At 42.7% G+C, this 20,222-nt stretch overlaps 1 protein-coding gene across 5 annotated transcripts in view; it reads left to right on the top strand.

Annotated features, from left to right (window-relative positions):
• Positions 1-20,222, top strand: part of spata6l (spermatogenesis associated 6-like) — a 37,281-nt gene that overhangs the window by 15,976 nt on the left and 1,083 nt on the right. For 4 of the 5 annotated variants that reach the window (XM_047386676.1, XM_047386672.1, XM_047386670.1 and 1 more), the window contains 3 exons: positions 15,654-15,778; positions 19,422-19,503; positions 19,723-19,834. In XM_047386676.1, coding sequence (XP_047242632.1) covers positions 15,654-15,778; positions 19,422-19,503; positions 19,723-19,788 — 273 coding nt within the window. In that variant the 3' untranslated portion in view covers positions 19,789-19,834. The remainder of the gene's footprint in view (positions 1-15,653; positions 15,779-19,421; positions 19,504-19,722; positions 19,835-20,222) is intronic. The other variant, XM_047386671.1, reaches the window with a different exon arrangement.

Below are 20,222 nucleotides of genomic sequence, written 5' to 3'. Positions count from 1 at the left end.
TCTGTTTTTATTGTGGAGAGAAGGGACATTTAGCACTCAGGTGTCCACTAAAAGGACAGGCTCAGTAGAGGAAGCGAGGTCTCTACTGAGCTGAAGTCAACTATCTGCCTCCTCCTTCTTGTTTCCTGCCCATTTTCAAACCTCTTCTTTGTCTCTCCAGGGGGCCGTGTTTATTGATTCAGGAGCAGATACTGAATTCATGGACGAAACATTTGCAAATAAGAACGGCGTAAAACTTATCCGTCAGCTGACACAAGAAATGTGCTAGCTTTGGATGGTCACAGCATGAACAATTCACATCTCAGGATGGAGGAGATTACCTTAACAGTTGGAGGTAATCGTCAAGAAAAAGTAACTTTCATGGTCATTAATTCACCCGAACGTCCTGTAGTCCTAGGGGCCCCCTGGTTGCAGAAACACAACCCTCACATCGACTGGAAGAAAAAAGAAGTTCTGGGTTGGTCTGAGTCATGTTCCGCTGACTGTCTTTTGTCTGCTGCTACGGAGGTCAGTGTGGAGAATGAGGTTGAGGAAACCTATCCGGATTTATCCAAGGTACCGCAAGAATACCATGATTTAAAGTTTTTAATAAAATCAAGGCCACAGCTCTGCCACCCCATAGACCTTATGATTGTGCTATTGATTTGCTTCCTGGCACATCACCCCCTAAAGGCAGAACCTATTCATTGTCTGGTCCAGAGCACAGGGCCATGAAGAGTTATGTTGATGAGGCATTAAAGGCAGGGCACATTCAACCCTCTTCCTCTCCTGCAGGTGCTGGTTTCTTTTTTGTTGGGAAGAAGGATGGTTCATTGAGACCATGCATTGATTATAGAGGCCTTAATGAGATAACAGTTAAAAATAGATATCCCTTACCACTCATGAACACAGCTTTTGATCAGATCCAGGGAGCCAAGATATTTTCTAAGCTGGATCTAAGGAATGCATATCATCTGGTCCGAATCAGAGAAGGAGATGAGTGGAAAACGGCTTTCAACACGCCAACGGGCCATTATGAATACAAGGTCATGCCATTTGGACTTACTAACGCTCCTGCAGTTTTTCAGTCATTGGTCAATGACATTCTAAGAGACATGGTGGGTCAATTCGTATGTGTTTATCTTGATGACATACTGATTTATTCTCAAGAAACCCACAGAAAACATGTCAGAGCTGTTCTCCTGCGTCTTCTCCAAAACCAGTTGTTCGTCAAGGCAGAGAAATGTGAGTTCCACATAACTACCACTTCCTTTTTGGGCTTCATCACTTCCCCAGATCAAGTTCTTGTCAACCCCTCCAAAGTTAAGGCCGTATTGGAATGGCCTGTTCCAACTGATCGCAAGCAGCTTCAAAGATTTCTGGGCTTCGCTAACTTCTATAGGAGGTTTATTAGAAATTACAGCCTGGTTGCTACTCCCCTAAACGCTCTTACCTCTTCCAAGGTGAAATTTGTGTGGAATAAGGATGCAGAGAAGGCCTTCAATAGGTTAAAGGAACTCTTCACGTCAGCTCCAGTGTTACGGTCTCCTAACCCAGAGAGACAGATTATCGTGGAGGTGGATGCCTCAAGCACTGGGGTCGGAGCTGTATTAAGCCAAAGAGGTGAGGATGATCGTGTTCACCCATGTGCCTTCTTTTCAAGGACTCTGTCACAGGCTGAGCGGAATTACGATGTGGGAGACAGAGAGTTATTGGCTGTTAAGTTGGTGTTGACAGAGTGGAGACATTGGCTGGAGGGGACTAAGGAGCCGTTTATGGTGTGGACTGACCATAAGAACTTGGAGTACCTGAAATCAGCAAAACGGCTAAACCCCAGACTGGCTAGGTGGGCTTTGTTTTTTGGTCGTTTTAATTTCTCCCTATCTTACAGGCCAGGGAGCAAAAATGGTAAACCTGACGCCCTATCCCGGATTCAAGAGCCTGAAGAATCTCAGTCAGCGGGTGAAGAGGAGCTTATCCTTCCTGAAACCGTCAGGTTGTCTGTGTCCCGAGTGAAGGTGGAAAGGGAGGTCCAGGAAGCCATTAGAGATCTGCCTATCCCACCATCATGTCCACCTGACTGCTGTTTTGTCCCTGAACGCCTTGTGCCTAAGGTACTGGAGTCTTGTCATTGCTCTCGTTTAGTTTGTCATCCAGGAATCAGCAGAACCATTCAGACAGTTCGAACTCAGTTTTGGTGGCCATCGCTGGTCCAGGATGTCAAAGACTTTGTTGCTGAATGCACTCAATGTTGTCGAGCCAAGCCTTCTCGTCGCCCCCCCTGCGGGGTTGTTGCACCCTTTGCCAATTCCCCCTCGCCCATGGTCACATATTGCGATGGATTTTGTGACAGGTCTACCGGTTTCTAATGGTCACTGTACTACTAACCATAATTGACAGATTTTCAAAAATGGTTCATCTGGTGCCCTTGGAGAAGCTTCCATCTGCTAAGGAGATGGGTGAGATATTGACCCGAGAAGTTTTCAGGCTCCATGGAATTCCAAATGACATTGTTTCCGATAGAGGACCCCAATTTGTGTCACGTTTCTGGAAGGAGTTTTGTTCTTTGTTGGGAATTTCTGTTAGTCTTTCCTCAGGGTTTCATCCTCAGTCTGATGGCCAAACCAAGAGAGCCAACCAAGAAGATGAAACCAAACTTCGTATCTTATGTGAGTCTGACCCTACCAAGTTGTCACAAAATGTCCCCTGTATTGAATACGCCATGAACTGTATGCAATCAAGTGCCACTGGTTTGTCCCCTTTTCATGTTGTGTTTGGTTTCCAGCCACCCATGTTTTCAGTTCAGGAGAGAGAAGCTAATGTTTCATCCGCCCAAGCGGCTGCCCTAAGGTGCCAAAGAATATGGAGAAAGGCCAGGAGATCGATGATCAGAATGTCACTGGTTCAGTCAAGAACGGCCAACCGGAGATGGATCCCTGCCCCTAAGTACCAGGTGGGGCAGAAGGTTTGGCTCTCTGCCAAGGACCTCCCATTAAGGGTAGAATCCCGGAAATTAGCACCCTGATTTGTTGGACTTTTCCCAATCTCCAAGATCATCTACCCTGTCGCTGTACGACTGAGATTACCCAACTCCATGAGGATTCACCCCACGTTCCATGTTTCTCAGGTCAAGCCCTTTGTGGAGCCCCGTCTTTTGGAATTTGCTCATTGAGTTTTTGTTTTGCTCACCCTTAACATTAGACTGAATAGTATAATATGGCTGACTGATCAGTCCTAGAGTCTACAATATGAACCGATCCAGCCTTAGGTTGATTTAAATGAACAAGTTTGGGTTATGGGTCTGATTTAGCATACTGGGTTAGGTTTTCAACCAAATCATTATGACAATATGTCACGTTTCTGAGGTGTTAGGTTGTAGTTTTTGGTTGTGTATTTTTTTGCATTTTCCTTGTAATCTTCTAACAGGTCTTGCCATATTCTGTTATTTTTGTTATTTGGGTTTGCCATATAACCACTGCTTTAAGCTCATATTTGTTAGGGTGTTTTTCATGTTAGTGCATTCTTTGCATTTAGCTTTCTATTTTATTCTTGTGTTCTTTATACTTTGAGTCATTTCTGTTAGTATTCTCTGATAGATTTGTCCCAGTATGACACGGCCACTATGCAATCTAGCTCCTTCAGTCCACCAGTGCCATACCTATTAGTCTCCCTGTCTCACTATTTATGCTGTCTCCAGTCTCTGCCTCCCTGCCAGATCCCCACCGTTTCTGTTCATGCCTTGTCTGCCCATGTCCATGCCTGCACTTTGCTGATGCTTCTTGTCTTTAGCCGCTGGTCTCATGCAGTAAGTTTAGCCTTTTTTTAAATTAGCATTTTTATTTTTATTAAACACTCTTCATATCACCGAGCTGCTCCTGATTAATGTAAAGAGTCTCAGGTAGGGAGTTGAAAATAATAACCCCTGAAATGCATTACTAAATCAGTAACATTTGGATTGAAATAAATTTTTTCTCCATCTATATATTTTCTATTCCAGCTTTTTCCTTGCAGGAAGGTAGGAGGGCTGGTGTCTCCCTCAAGCTATCAGTTGGCAAGAGGCAGGGTACACACGGAACAGGTCATCAATTCATCACCCAGCAACATAAAGATGTATAACTATACTTCCCCGCATTAACTCATTCCTAAGAGCAATTTAGAAATACCAAAGAACAGGCAAACTCCACAGACATTACCCTGCCAAGATTTAAACCCAATACCATCTTCCTACTGCAGCAGTTTTGCGAACATTGACATTACTATGCAGGTCTGAATGGTCATTTTTACGTTAGTTCCAAATTAGAAATGATCAAAAGGGGGGAAAAAAATCAACAACCTTACTGCTAATGAGACTTTTACAAACTCATTTTGTAGTGTGAGGTAAAGTCATTACCACCACCCTCTGATATGAACAGTTATACAGTCACATTTATTATTACATCTTGTTTAAGAGGTTTAATGGAGTTTGATCAGCTTGTGGAGGTCTGTGAAGAAGAACAAGGTTCTTTTTTAAATTCTTATGCGACTCAACAGTTTTTGGTTAAAGCTACCAGCTTCTGTTTTACCAAAGAATTGATGCAGCAGTTTTTAGTGTGTAACAATAATCCTTCCTCCAGAATAACTGTAACATTTATGTAAAGAGCAGGACCAAAAGACCCAAAAACAGACCAAGACTCAGAGGGAGTTTAACTGTTTTATTACAAATCTTGTGACGGAGGGAAATTGGGGTTGCTTAAATGGGAACCATGGCTCTTGAGGTTTTTTATTGTTCAGTGTCCTGAGTGTTGAGAGAAGCTACTGAGAAAAATGCTGCACCAGAGACCAGGAGTTTTCAGGTGGCAAGGATTTGTAAACGGATAAACAAGTGTTACAGAAATTCCCTTCTTAATATTTAAAAATATTATCTCTAACTAATTGTGGAACTTAGTCTGAAGATCTGGGGAGAAGTTGCTATAGAGCTGGGGCTCTCATAGGCGGTGGAAGATTAGACTCAGCTGCACAGATTTCCAGCCCACCAGGCACTTGTTTTGTAATTAAATGATGAAGGCGGAAAGGATGATATACTTCCTAGGCAGATGACAACCTTATGACAGTACCCCCTGCTTTTTGAGTGCTTCCTGGCGCACAACAACTTACTGTTGGAACCTGCTTTCACCTGCTGGTGAAAGTCACAGACCAGGCCGGGGTCCAAGATCCAGCGACGTGAAACACACAATAAACCCACCCATGTTCCATAGATCCTTATCCCTCCCAGTTTAGGTACTGGAATCCATGTCCTCAACGACAAATATCCAGTAGACAGCGCAAAGAGAATGCTGGTCGCTGTTCAACCATCGTGGGCGGAGAGGATGGGCACAGTGGGCTTGATTTAACTAGTCTGATCTGGGAAACATGGAACTTAGGGTATATCCTGAGAGATGGAGGTAACCTGAGATGAACAGCACAGGGCCTCAACTCAAATCAGTTTATTCAGTTGCATAGAGTCATTGACTGGCATCATTTACTCCTCCTGGATGAGCATGTAGCAACAATGGGCAGTTGCTTGCATTGTGTCACTGACTTTGCAGCAATTCCTCATTCTGAGCATGCATGTAGGAAAAACATCCAGCAGTACCTGGCTCAGTGTGAACGACCATCTGCCATGACCTTTAATAATAGCTTTGATTATATATAGACCTATAAAATATGGAGATCGTTTTTCTAGATTCCACTTATAAAAGGAGATCTGTAGCACTTAGCTAAACTTTTTGTCCAACATTGTATTGTTGAGTCGGGGAACGGTGGAATTTGCATTTCTGCATTTTCTTAGAAGCCTGGACAAGGGAGGCTCAGGCTTATCAATGAAAAGTTGAGGGGAAGGATAAAGTGAGGTAGAAGAGGTGGATGATCAATGCAGATAAGCTTTTCCATAACTTTCACCCTAACCTGTCTGCTGTGTTCTTTATGCTGCTATTTGTTTATTAATATTCTCCAACAAATCTCAGAGTCCTCCATTAAAATGCTGGAATTATAGTTTACATTATACGCAGGGGGACTCTATTTAGTAATTAGAGAAGTTCTGAAAGCAATTAGCTGGATTGGATTTTATTGTTGCATATCAGAATAAAGGAGGCCGAATTTAATTCATGCCACACTTTTCAGAGGTTCATACGCCTGAAAAAACAACCTTTCCTTTTTTCTGTTACGCTCAACTTAGTCGTGGCCTGTCACATGATATCCTGATAAAATGAACTATGCGGATCTAACTTGACAGAATCATAAGTTCATTTTGCTTTATGCAAGGGTCGAAATTACAAAACCATGAGCCAGTTTAAGTTAATGTAAAAATATGAAGACAAAGAGTAAATCAAGACTGTGCTTCCCTACTGAGGCAGAACAAACAGAATCTTCCATTCCTGCATCAACATAAAAAATAACTCAACTCCAAGGCCCACCTCTGCTAAACCATTCATGCAAATATACCTGGAGTAATCCAAAGAGACAATCTGCAGCAACCACTTGTAGGGATGTTTAAAACAGGAAAACAAATGTGCTGGAAAAAGGCTCAGTAACTGAAAAACAGCAATTATTGCTCTTCCACCCCCCTCTTCCCTTTGCTTCTCCAGACCCAAAGTGTCGAGTCAGAGGTTTGTGAACTGGTAGGGTTAGGTGGGAGGGGCGGGAGGGACATGTGTAGTGTTAATTCAGAGGTTTTTGAGAAGAGTATCTATTGAGAGCATGAGAATAATAAAGTGGGTGATTTTAGGTCAAGGGAGTTTTTAGAGGAAAGCTGTCAACATTTGAGTATCATAGAGGTATGGGTTAGTGTGGTGAAAAATTTTTTTTCTGTGTACACCAGTGTTTTTGATGGGTGAGTTAAATAAGGCCTCCACCCAACTCATCTTCTCTAGGCCATAAAAGGATGTTTGCGATAAACAGAGGGTATTGTTTTGTAGTAAACAGTAGCCTAGTCTTTATTTTAATGCTTTCTGAGTACAACAGTTGTTTGCCTTATGTTCATCGTTAGATCAAGAGAAGATCATCAAAACCATGGGTTTTGAAGTAATAGACGAGGCTTGTATACATTCTGGGACAATAAATATTTTGGCTTTTAGTGAGTGAGATACATCTAGTGAGTTTGCCACATCTTGAACGTTTTCCCGTCAGTTAAACGCAATTGGTCATGATTTATGAACTTCTAAAAAATCCTGTAGGTTTTGAGTAAGGTCAGATGGAACAATTGTAACATGACCTTTGGCCTATAAAGATTCAAGACCTCCCAACAGGTCTCAAAATAAGGTAAAAGTGAACATCATCAATTTCATAATTTCTTGTCTTTTTCTTAAACAACAAGTCAACAACTCTTTTATACTTAATTCCTTTAGAGTTGATGACACCACATATTGTTTATGTCAATCAATTGTTTCCTGTATTAGGATGAAAAGGTGGTTATGCGGTTTAGGTGAAAGATTTGTTTAGTAGATTAATTATTTATAAAAGTGGAAGGCATGACTTTTGCTTAATTTAGCCTGTTAATAACCACACAGAAAACTCTCTAACTCTAAACCTATCTTAGGGTTTGCGTAGGTGTAATAAAAACATGTTTTGTTTACAACCAAAGATGAACTTCCAACAAGATCCTTCCCACTTTTTGCAACTTAACCTGTTAATAAAAACATAAATGTTGTCCTACCTCCAGCCTGAACTTGTGTGATCCCTTAGAAATCCTAAGCAAGGCATAATCTCTAAGCATGCTCATAGAGGTTTTTAACTTTAAGGATTAAACATCTATGATCTAGTACTTTTACCATACTGGTGAGACCTGTTGGGAGGTCTTGAACCATCCAAGGGTTCATCCGTAATGAAGACATTCAATCAGCACAGTCAGTGAGACTTCTTGCTCATGCCCCCCACCACCTATTGCCATCTGTTCTCAGTCACCCATAACCCCCCTTAAAGGTCAAAGGTCCCCTGTCAAATGAGTTTGATTAAAGGGTGTAAGCATCTTCTCTCTCCTATAGTAGCAGGGATACCATGTAGGCAGGACACATGTTGCACAAGAAGGTCTGCTGTCTGTCTGGCAGAGGGTAGCTTGGTAATGTAACGTGCTGCCTTGGAGAATCTTTTAACTTTGGCAAGTATTGATAAGTTACTTTGGGAAACAGCAAAACCAGTGAAGAAATCTAATCCATTGTGAGACCAGGGATGTAATGAGATAGGTAGTGGCTGCAGATGTCCAGCTGAGGGTTTGGAAAGCACTTTGGATCGGCCACACCCTGGGCAGCCAGAATATAGGACTTAACTTTATCAGACATGGTGGTTTAGAAAGGCCAGTGTTCTATTAAACCCAGGATGACAGGTAAGATGTGTGGCGTGACCCAAATGAACAACCTGTGGGTGGACGGATTTAACAACAAACAGATGGTAAGCAGGAACAGTAGCTGGCTCTGAGCTTTCTTAACTATAGATTCTATTTCCGATATAACAATAGCAATAATAATAGATTGAGACATATTAGGTTCAAGGTTCTGGGATTCCCTGTCTATTCAGTGTTGATGAGAGAGTGAATAAGGCTTGACATTACTCAAACCTAGATGTTAAATGAGGACAAAGTCGAATTTATCAAAGAATAGGGCTCATCTGGGTTACCGTGGATTCAGTCTTTTGGCTGTTTGGATGTATAACAGGTTTTTGTGGTCTATCCACACGATGAATGGGTGCTTTGTTCCCTCAAGCCAGTGGCGCCACTTCTTCATAACCAGCTTAACTGCCAAAAGCTCCCTGACTTTTTTGAATATCTGGCTGTCCAGGTAAAGGGTCCTGCTCGAGCCCTGTTTATGAAAGTTAAGAAGTCTCTGAAACCCAAATCAAACTTCTTCAGTGATTTCAGTGATTTTCTCTCTATGGTGCGTGTGATTACAATTGCTTAATCATTGTGGGAGACCTTAACGTCTATGTTGACAATGTAAATCAGTCGTTCCTGTCGCATCATTCACGTTCGGTCGGAACACACCGTTAGACAGAGGGGCAAAATAACTATGTGATACACTTAAAGACTTTCGTTTGACTGGTACATAACGTCTATTCTAAAATTTCAGACATCATTGATTTCATTGCTTGCATTAAAGTGAAGGCTGTCTTTTGTAAGAAGAAATCTCTGTGGAGAAATGCTCCTAGCCTGCATCAATATCAATCCAGTACCAATGTTGCGTCCAATCAAAACAAATTTGGACAAAATGAAACAATCCTACCAAACCAACTAAAGTAGCTTATAAGAAACTATAAATCAACTAAGCTCTTCCTCTTGCTGTCTCAATATTTTACCCACAGATTTTATAGCATCTGTATGATTCAAAAAAATGAACTTATCCCTATTGTTAGTTGTTTTCCACCAAGCCTTAAAAACAGCGATTATCAAACCACTATTGAAACAGAACAATCTGTTGGTATTGCAAAATTACAGGCCCATCTCAAATCTCCCCTTCAGAAGTAAGGTTATTGAAAAACTGTTAAAATCCTTCTTAACAGATACATAGAACAAATTAGTGCTTGTGCCATAATTTTCTTCAGTTGAGTAAAACCAAAACCGTTTTTGGACCAAAATCTGGGTCTAGTGATGGACTCAGACCTGAACAGCTGCAGCTGATCCAGAACGCTGTTGCCCGGGTCCTCAATAAAACTAAGAAAGTGGAGCACATCACAGCAGTGGCTCCCTGTACCTCAGAGAAAATACTTCTGTTGGTGTATAGATCATTGAATGGCTTAGTACTTCAATTAATGACTTATTGCTGTTATATCAACCTTCCAGACCACTCAGGTCTAGTTCAAGCCTACTGTGAATCCCGAGAATCAGAACCAAGCATATAGAAACATCATTCAGTTCTTATACTCCACTAATCTGAAACAAACTTCAAGAAATCTGCAAAAAGGCTGAAACCCTGAGTTCTTTTAAATCAAGGTGTTGATTATGGTTAGGATGGTGGTCATACCTTGAGAATTGGGCAGGCCAGTGACGAAGTCCAGGGCAATATGGGACCAGGGACATTTGGGGATGCTTAATGGCTGGAAGTAACCTGATGGTGTTTGATTGGATGGTTTGTTTCTGGCGCATGTAGCACAAGCTTTAACATATTCCTTGACATCTTTGTGTAGTGATGTCCACCAGAACCTTCGGGAGATGAGGGCAACTGTATGGCTGGAACCAGGATGAGCTGAAAACTTGGAGACATTAAACCAGTGGATTAAACGAAATCGGACAGCAGTGGGTACATACGTGCGGTTGGTGGGTCCTGTTCCGGGATTAGGTTCTGATTGTTGTGCTTGAGCGATTATATCTTCAATTTCCCAGGTGAGAGTACCCACTGTACAACTGGGCAGTAAGATGAGACCAGGTTCTTTATCTGAGTCATCTTGGTATAACGGTCGGGATAATGCATCTGGTTTGAGGTTCTTATTGCCAGGTCTGTAGGATATGGACAGGTTAAACCGGGAAAAGAATAGTGACCAGCGGGACTGGTGAGAGTTTAGACGCTTGGCAGACTGCAAATATGAGAGATTTTTATGATCAGTCCATACCAGCACTGCATGTTCTGCGCCCTCCAGCCAGTGATAGCACTTCTCCAAGGCAAGTATGATTGCTAGAAGTTCTCGGTCTTCCACATCATAATTTCATTCAGTATTTGACAACCTGCGTGAGAAGAAAGCACAAAGGTGAAGTTTCCCATCTGGTTCTGAACACTGTGAAAGCACAGCTCTCACGCCTGTGTCCGACGCATCAACCTCCAAGGTAAATTGTTTAGTTAGGTCAGGGTGAACGAGGATGGGCGCTTCAGCAAACCTTTTCTTGAGATCATTCAATGCAGCTTCTCCTTCAGGTGACCACTTGAAATTAGATCTTGGTTGAAGTTAGGGCGGTTAGAGGGGCAGCCACTTGACTGAAGTTTCTTGTGAAACATCTATAAAAGTTGACGAAGCCAAGAAAACGGAGCTGCTTACCATAGTCCGGTACTGGCTAGTCAAGCACTGCTTTAATTTTCTCTGGGTCCGAGCGAACCTGCCCACCCTCTAGAATGTAGCGCAATAATGTCACAGAGGGTTGATGAAACTCGCATTTTTCTGCTTTCACATAAAGTCTGTTCTCTAACAGTCTTTGGAGGACTAATCTGACATGATTACGGTGTTCAGAAAAGGTCTTAGAATAAATCAGAATATCATCCAGGTACACGAAGACAAAAACATTTAGGAAGTCCCGAAGGACATCATTAGCTAGGGCCTGGCAAACTGCTGAGGCATTACTGAGACCAAAAGGCATGACTAGATACTCGAAATGACCAAGAGGTGTTTTGAACGCAGTCTTCCACTCATCTCCTTGATGAATTCGTACAGGATGGTAGGCGTTTCGGAGGTCAACTCTGGAGAACGTTTTGGAGCCCTGTACAGGTTCAAAAGTCTACAATGGGAGAGGATACTTGTTTTTGACAGTGATCTGATTCAAACCTCTATAATCTATACAGTGGCGGAGCGTTCCATCCTTCTTCCCCACAAAGAAAAACCCAGCGCCTAAGGGTGATGATGATGGAAGGGTAATTTCATCTGCAAGGGACTCTGAGATATACTTCTCCATGGACTGACGTTCTGGATGGGATATGTTATATAGATTACTTGAAGAAAGTGGGGCTCCAGGAAGCAGCTCAATGGCACAGTCATAAGGACGGTGAGGTGGAAGAGATAGGGCTTTGGACTTGCTGAATACTTGTTTTAAGTCGAGATAATCCTCAGGGACTTGAGATAAATCAAGGGGTTCGGTTTCTTCAGCCCCTTCTAAAGGTGGGTGTGGAGAAACTGCAGACTGGAGACAAGAAGATAGGCATTTAGTAGACCAAGATTCAATTCTACTCTCAGCCCAGTTCAGATGGGGGTTGTGATGCTGCAGCCATGGGAAACCCAACATCAGAGAACTTTGTGAGATAGGAAAAACGTAATGTGGGTGATTCTTTGGATGGTTTTTCCATCAAGGGCTAGTACTTGGAGAGGGCTTGGTTTCAATTTTGGTTTGTTCAACTAGGTGTTGATCGATCAGATCCTGTTCGCATCCTGAATCTATGAGAGCCGAGAGACTGAAATGGTCCTGATTAAAAAACAGACTGGCAGGCAAGGTAAATCGAGGAGTTTTATGGAGTTGTGGTTGGTCCATCCATCCACCCTCTACAGATGGCGGACTCTCTCTCTTGGCCAGATGGGACAGGTAGCAATAAAGTGGTCCGGTGAACCACAATAGAGACATTGATTTGATTCCTTGCGATGCCGCCGTTCTTCTGGGGTCAGGCGCGTTCTCCCTAATTGCATAGATACAGGTTCTAGAAGGGATGGACTTGATTTAGGCAGAGGCAGAGGTTCTTGTAAGGGGACCTGTGGTCTCACAACAGCTTGCCCAGTTCGTGATCTTCTTCTTTCTCTCATGCGGTTATCTCCTCTTGTTGCTAAAGCAATTACGTCATTAAGGTATCTTGGTTCATCGATTTAAGCTAGCTCATCTTTTAGCGGCTCTTCTAAAGCTTGAAAAAATGCTGATTTTAGGGCACCAGTGTTCCAGTTAGATGCTGCTGCTAAAGTATGAACATCAATCGAGAAATCAGCAACTGGCCTATTCTTCTGTTTTAGCACCCAAAAGTGACAAGCCACTGTAGTCTGATCTGTATCCTGAGCAAAAGTCTGGGTAAACACATGCACAAACTCATCACAAGCGCAGTCAAACTGGTTGTAATCTTGTCACAAATGATGTTCATGGTCAGAAGATTTTGTTTAAGAAATAAAAATTTTATCGAAGTAGACTACTCCAAAACGGTTCAGAAAGTCTTTTAACACCTCATTAACGAAGGCTTGAAACACTAATGAGGCATTTGTAAGGTCAAGGGGCATGACCAGATAATCGAAATGCTGTAATTGAATCTTAAATGCAGTTTTAAATTAATTCCCTTTTTTATGCAAGCTAAGTGGTAGGGATTTCTAAGATCTAATTTAATAAGAATAGTTGCTTTAGATAAGGTAGAGAATGTGGCATAGAATGTGGCTTTGAGAGGGGATAATGGGTACAGTTCAAACCTCTATAATGGAAGCAGAACCTTAGTGAGCCATCTTTCTTGCTGACAAAGAAGAATCCAGCACCTACTGAAAAAGAGGAGGTTCAAATGATGCCTGGCGCCATGAACACCTTGATGTAGCTTCTCCATAATTTCTCTAACAGGTTGTGCAGGTTGTAATGATGGTTTTAGGGCAAGGGGGCATCAGGCAGCTAGTCAATATAGCAGTCATGTGGCCTGTGGGGAGGCAAGGACTATGCATTGATTTTAGAAAATACAGGTGCAAAACTGTAAACATTTGGCTCTCAGGTTAAATGAACTTCTTTGGCTCGGCTGGTGGGGGGAGCCGTGAATAGACACTGTGTGTGGCAGTTTAAACTCGATGATACTTCCAGTTTCCCACTTTAGATGAGGATGGTGTAGATGAAGCCAGGGAAGACCTAAAACTATTGGTGAGGATGGACAGTTAAACACATGGAACCCCATTGTTTCATGGTGGTCTCCAGATGTCAAGAATGTAAGTGGTAACATAATACATTCCTCAAAAAAATAAAGGGAACACTTAAACAACACAATATAACTCCAAGTAAATCAAACTTCTGTGGAATCAAACTGTCCATTTAGGAAGCAACACTGATTGACAATCAATTTCACAGCTCTTGTTTAAATGGAATAGACAACAGGGGGAAATCTTTGGCAATTAGCAAGACACACTCAATAAAGGAGTGGTTCTGCAGGTGGGGACCACAGACACCTTCTCAGTACCTATGCTTTCTGGCTGATGTTTTGGTCACTTTTGAATGTTGGTGTTGCTTTCACACTCGTGGTAGCATGAGACGGACTCTACAACCCACACAAGTGGCTCAGGTAGTGCAGCTCATCCAGGATGGCACATCAATGCGAGCTGTGGCAAGAAGGTTTGCTGTGTCTGTCAGCGTAGTGTCCAGAGCCTGGAGGCGCTACCAGGAGATAGGCCAGTACACCAGGAGACGTGGAGGAGGCCGTAGGAGGGCAACAATCCAGCAGCAGGACCGTTACCTCTGCCTTTGGAGGAACAGGAGGAGCACTGCCAGAGCCCTGCAAAATGACCTCCGGCAGGCCACAAATGTGCATGTGTATGCACAAACGGTTAGAAACCGACTCCATGAGGATGGTATGAGGGCCCGACGTCCACAAATGGGGGTTGTGCTCACAGCCCAACACCGTGCAGGACACTTGGCATTTGCCAGAGAACACCAGGATTGGCAAATTCGCCACTGGTGCTCTGTGCTCTTCACAGATGAAAGCAGGTTCACACTGAGCACATGTGACAGACGTGACAGAGTCTGAAGACACAGTGGAGAGCGATCTACTGCTTGCAACATCCTTCAGCATGACCGGTTTGGCAGTGGGTCAGTAATGGTGTGGGGTGGCATTTCTTTCCGTGTGCTCACCAGAGGCAGCCTGACTGCCATTAGGTACCGGGATGAGATCCTCAGACCCCTTGTGAGACCATATGCTGGTGCGGTTGGCCCTGGGTTCCTCCTAATGCAGGACAATGCTAGACCTCATGTGGCTGGAGTGTGTCAGCAGTTCCTGCAAGATTAAGACATTGAAGCTATGGACTGGCCCGCCCGTTCCCCAGACCTGAATCCGATTGAGCACATCTGGGACATCATGTCTCGCTCCATCCACCAACGTCATGTTACTGTCCAGGAGTTGGCGGATCCTTTAGTCCAGGTCTGGAAGAAGATCCCTCAGGAGACCATCTGCCGTCTCATCAGGAGCATGTCCAGGCGTTGTAGGGAGGTCATACAGACACGTGGAGGCCACACACAATACTGAGCCTCATTTTGACTTGTTTTAAGGACATTACATCAAAGTTGGATCAACCTGTAGTGTGTTTTTCCACTTTAATTTTGTGTGTGACTCCAAATCCAGGCCTCCATTGGTTAATAAATTTGATTTCCATTGATGATTTTTGTGTGATTTTGTTGTCAGCACATTCAACTTTGTACAGAACAAAGTATTCAATGAGAATATTTCATTCATTCAGATTTAGGATGTGTTATTTGAGTGTTCCCTTTATTTTTTTGAGCAGTGAACATTTTATCTGAGGTAGTGGGTGGAGTCTAACTGTATTTAACAGATTGTGCAAAACTTTGAGCTACCCTTAGATCAAAGTTCTGATCAACTCCAGAACTTGTTAGAGCAGTGAAAGTGTATATAAATAAAGAGAAAGTAGGAGCAGGCAGGAGCTGTCCTAATGTACTCCCCTGGAATACATACAACCACCCTCTCTGTGCTGTCTCACATTATCTTCAGGTGAGTGTCGAGTATGTTTGAGTGAGTCTGAGACTCAGACTCGGCCTTATTTAGGTTAATTCAGGTTCCTTTGGTTGGGTGTGGAATGGTTAAGAGAAACGCTGGACAAGATGTTGGGCGTGTGGCACGGGTAAATCGCTCCCTGCGGTGAACTCGAAGGAGTGTAGATGAGTGTAGACAGTGTCTAACCTGAACATGTTGCAGTATGGTTAAGTGTCTCCTGTCGCCGGCTGAGTGCTGAGCTTTTATCAGAGCTGCTTGATTTTTCAGCGACATGATTTGTGTCCTATTTTACATGCTTTGTTCTTGCTTCAGCAGGTCAGAGGCACATCTGAGTATGATTCTAGCTATTTAGAAGCACATGACCCCTCTGACTGCCACGATGGTCCCGTCCCCTCAGCATTACAGCCATCCTACAGAGAACTGGCCCGGCATAGCAGGTTTGTTTCTTACCAACAGCAAAACATTTGAATGTCTGGAAAATGTTCAATATTTTTTGTTACTTATTTTAGAAAGGTAAACTCAAATTATATAGATTCATTAAACATAGAATGAAATACTTCACACCTTTATTTTTTGCAGTTTTGATGATACAGCTTAGAAATAATACAAACCCATTATCAGAATATTAGAATATTACTTACGATCAATAAACAGGATATTTTAAACAGAAATGTCAGGCTTCTGAAAAGTATGATCATTTCTATGGACTACTTGGTTGGGGCTCCATTACATGAATTTCTGCATCAGTGTGGCGTGGCACGGAAGCGATCACCCTGTGGTTCTGCTGAGGAGTAGTGGAAGCCCAGGTTGCTTCCACTCAGCTCTCATTTTCCTCTTGACAGTACTCTACAGATTCTCTATAGGGCTCAGGTCAGACTAGTTTGCTGGCTAGTCAAGCAGAGTAACACTGTTATGGGGACCAGGAGTTCCATTACCTCATGAAGTGTTATTATGGATATTGTGTGATGTATGATTGAGTTACAGACCAAATAGTTGAGTTATTTGAGTTCTTTATTGCAGTTCTGTTTAGACATTTTTCGACACATTATTGAGAGGCAGAGCGACCGTCCTCCCTGTATGAAGAGAATGCAGTTCAGATATCAATTTGTTTCCTTAAACTTCTGCTGGTTTAACTTATAAGTTTAAGAACATATCTGTTCAGTGGAATAAGAGCTCGCCTGTTCCTGGTTTATCTCCTGTTGTTTGATTTTATCATTTGATTTTTTTTTCTGTGTCTGTATCTGTTTATTTGCTTTGTGATTGTATTGTAATTGTATGTACAACGCCTTGAGTGTCTCGTTGCTGAAAAGCGCTATATAAATAAACTTACCTTACCTTTACCTTACTTGAGCAGGGCAGGGCAGCAAAAGGCAGAGACATGGTCCAGGTGCTGCATAAAAGCTCTTGGAACAAACCAATGAAATTAGGAGGGTAGTGCTTGGAAGAGTTATGGTAAATTTGATGTATTCTTTTGACTGACTTTATATTTGTTTAGTTGTAATGTTGTGTATTTATGTTAATATTTATTGGGTACTATTGATGTTGGATTTGTGTAAATATTTTTTTATTTCTTGTTTTCTGATTACTCTCCTTTCAAGGTTTCTACCTGTGTGTCATTCAGGGTAGACTAGGTTTAAAAGGAAGTTAGTTGCTTTTAGTGTAAGATGGTGTTGGAGCCTACATGACCTGCAGTTCGACAATAAATCCACCTCAAACCTTATTTGATCACCGTGCCTCTCCATTGAACATTAAGCCTCCACCGGTCAAAACTGACAAATACCATGGTCACTGAACCAGCTTTTGGTACCTTTGGCAGTGTGAGCTGGTACCAGGTACTGATGGAAAATGAAATCAGCATCTCCATACAACTTGTCAGTAGAAGGAAGCATTAAATGCTCTAAAATTTCTTGGTAGATGGCTAAGTTGACTGTGGACTCCAGAAAGCACAGTGGACCAACACGAGCAGATGACATGGCACCCACACATTACTGACTGTGGAAACCTCACACTGGACTTTAAGCATTGTGGATTCTGTGCCTTTCCAGACTCTGGGACCTTGAAATACAAATGTTACTTTCACCTGAAAAGAGGACTTTGGACGACTAAGCAACAGTCCAGATCTTTTTCTCCTTAGCTCGGGTGAGATGCTTATAGATGCTTATATACATGAATCGATGTGTAGGATTGATTTGTGCGTAGTGGCTCATGATGCACTGACTCCAGCCTTAGTCCACTTCTTGTGAAGCTGCCCCAAATTCTTGACTGGATTTTGCTCGACAATCATCTTAAGGCTGTGTTTATCCGTGTTGCTGGTGCAACTTTTCCTACCACACTTTTTCCTTCCACTCAACTTCATATGAAGTTTCTGCTACAGGAGAAGCTCTCCCAGCTGAGTGTGCCCGACTCCACCTGCAGGTGGATCACTGACTTCCTGTCTGACAGGAAGCAGCGCATGAGGCTGGGGAAGCACATCTCTGACTCCCTGACCATCAGCACCGGTTCCACCCAAGGCTGTGTTCTCTCTCCTCTGCTCTTCTCCCTGTACACCAACAGCTGCACCTCCAGTCACCAGTCTGTCAAGCTTCTGAAGTTTGCGGACGACACCACCCTGATCGGACTCATCTCTGATGGTGATGAGTCTGCGTACAGATGGGAGGTGGACCATCTGTTGGACTGGTGCAGCCAGAACAACCTTGAGCTCAACGCTCTAAAGACAGTAGAGATGGTTGTGGACTTCAGGCAGAACCCAGCCCCACCTGCCCCCATCACCCTCTGTGACTCCACAATTGACACTGTGGAATCTTTCCGCTTCCTGGGAACCATCATCTCCCAGGATCTCAAGTGGGAGCCAAACATCAGCTCCCTCATCAAGAAAGCCCAGCAGAGGATGTTCTTCCTGCGGCAGCTGAAGAAATTCAACCTGCCAAAGACTATGATGGTGCACTTCTACACAGCCATCATTGAGTCCATCCTCACCTCCTCCATCACCATCTGGTACGCCGCTGCTACAGCCAAGGATAAGGGCAGGCTGCAGCGTGTCATTCGGTCTGCTGAGAAGGTGATTGGCTGCAGTCTACTGTCGCTCCAGGAACTGTACACCTCCAGGACCCTGAAGCGGGCAGGGAAGATTCTGGCTGATCCCTCCCACCCCGGTCACAGACTCTTTGAGACTCTCCCCTCTGGCAGGAGGCTACGGTCCATCCGGACCAAAACCTCACGCCACAAGAACAGTTTTTTCCCATCTGCCACCAGCCTGGTTAACAAAGCCCGGAAACCACCCTGACATTCCCCCCCCCCCCCCCCCCCCCCCCCCCCCCCCCCTTTTTTTTTTTGCTGACAGGACACCCGTAACTTGTAACTCTATGCGTTACATTAACGCTCAGCTTGGACTCCTGCTTTACTTGCACTGCCATACTTGCACAATGATCACCTGCACTGTTGTATTGCTCTTGCATCTTATACTGCTCTATATTTACTCTCACTCACTTAAAACTGTGCACATATATTTATATTATATTGTAGATATATATATTTATACAGTTTAATTTGTATTGTATTGCACCGACTACGCCAAAACAAATTCCTTGTATGTCCAAAAACGTACTTGGCAATAAAGCTTTTCTGATTCTGATTCTGAATCTGATTCTGATGAATATGGTTGGATAAAGCAGCTTCTTTTATTACCTTTTTTGGCTTACCTTCCTTGTGGAGGCTGTCAATGACAGCCTGTTGGACAACTGGCAGGTCATCAGTTTTGTTGTAATCTATTGATAAAAAATCCTTTTTATTGATCTCATATATTCTAATTTTCTGAGACACTAAATTTGAGGTTTTCATTATAAGTACTGTAAGACATATAGGCTTTTTATATACATTACTTTAATATGGAGTAAAATATATTTTACTCCATATTAAAGTAATGTATATAAAAAGTTTCACGTTATAATAAAAGTGGCAATAAATATTGATTATAATTATAATTTATGATTATAATTTTTGGAGCTGTACCTCCAGTCTGGTTCTTTATAAACTGTCAGTGACTTTAGACCACTGTTGGTTTTATTGCTTGTCTGTGTCCAGTTCTCACAGAACATTAGAAGAGCTCCATGAGCATGTTCGAGGTCTTCTTTCAACACCAAAAGCTCTACGTCGACTTGTTTATGTAAGTAATGATGCGTGTATTATTCAGGGTGCTGATATTTATCCCAAGACGCAATGAGTACAGTCTCAAAGATCTGCTTGTTTTCTATTGGCCTCTTCTTTTGTGGAATATCTAAATCCCAACTTGTTTAGTGATAATGGATAAAATAGTTGTGGAAACCCATTCAGCTTCACAGAGGGAAGACATCAGAGATAAAAAAAAATGCTCTTTGTTTGTCAGGGGGCCACAGTGTCTGAGGTAGATGAAGTTTTAGCCAGGAGGTCCATTTCTCCAGGTCCACCCTGATACTTGGCCAGAGTCTGAAGAGCTTGGATGGGGTTTCTCTGTCGCTGTGAGTTTTATCACCTATGTTTCAAGATAAATACCAGAACACTAATGGTATGGTTCCGATTAGGCAATTTTTGTACAAACAAATAATAATATGCATACTAGTTTGTTATTTTGTTTTAAATGCTAAACTTGCTGTAAGGTTTAGCATAAAGTGTCTTAAAAAACATGGGGATTTTGACTAGTTTTTACCTTCACTTAACATTGTCCACCCAGGTAAGATGATCTTCAAAAGTAGGTATGTTCCGGTCAGGAAGTTTTTTTTGTCCCAAATAAAGATCCAAGCCGTTCAAGTATTTGCAGATACAGAATCATAGTTTAATACTTCTTTACAGTCAATAAAATGAAGGGCGTAAAAATCCCCAAAAACTCAGTAGGTTTCAAGTGCAGCA

The sequence above is a fragment of the Girardinichthys multiradiatus genome, chromosome 14 (genome assembly GCF_021462225.1).
Source record: "Girardinichthys multiradiatus isolate DD_20200921_A chromosome 14, DD_fGirMul_XY1, whole genome shotgun sequence".
Lineage (NCBI taxonomy): Eukaryota > Metazoa > Chordata > Actinopteri > Cyprinodontiformes > Goodeidae > Girardinichthys > Girardinichthys multiradiatus.
This window is presented reverse-complemented; position numbering and strand designations above follow the sequence as displayed.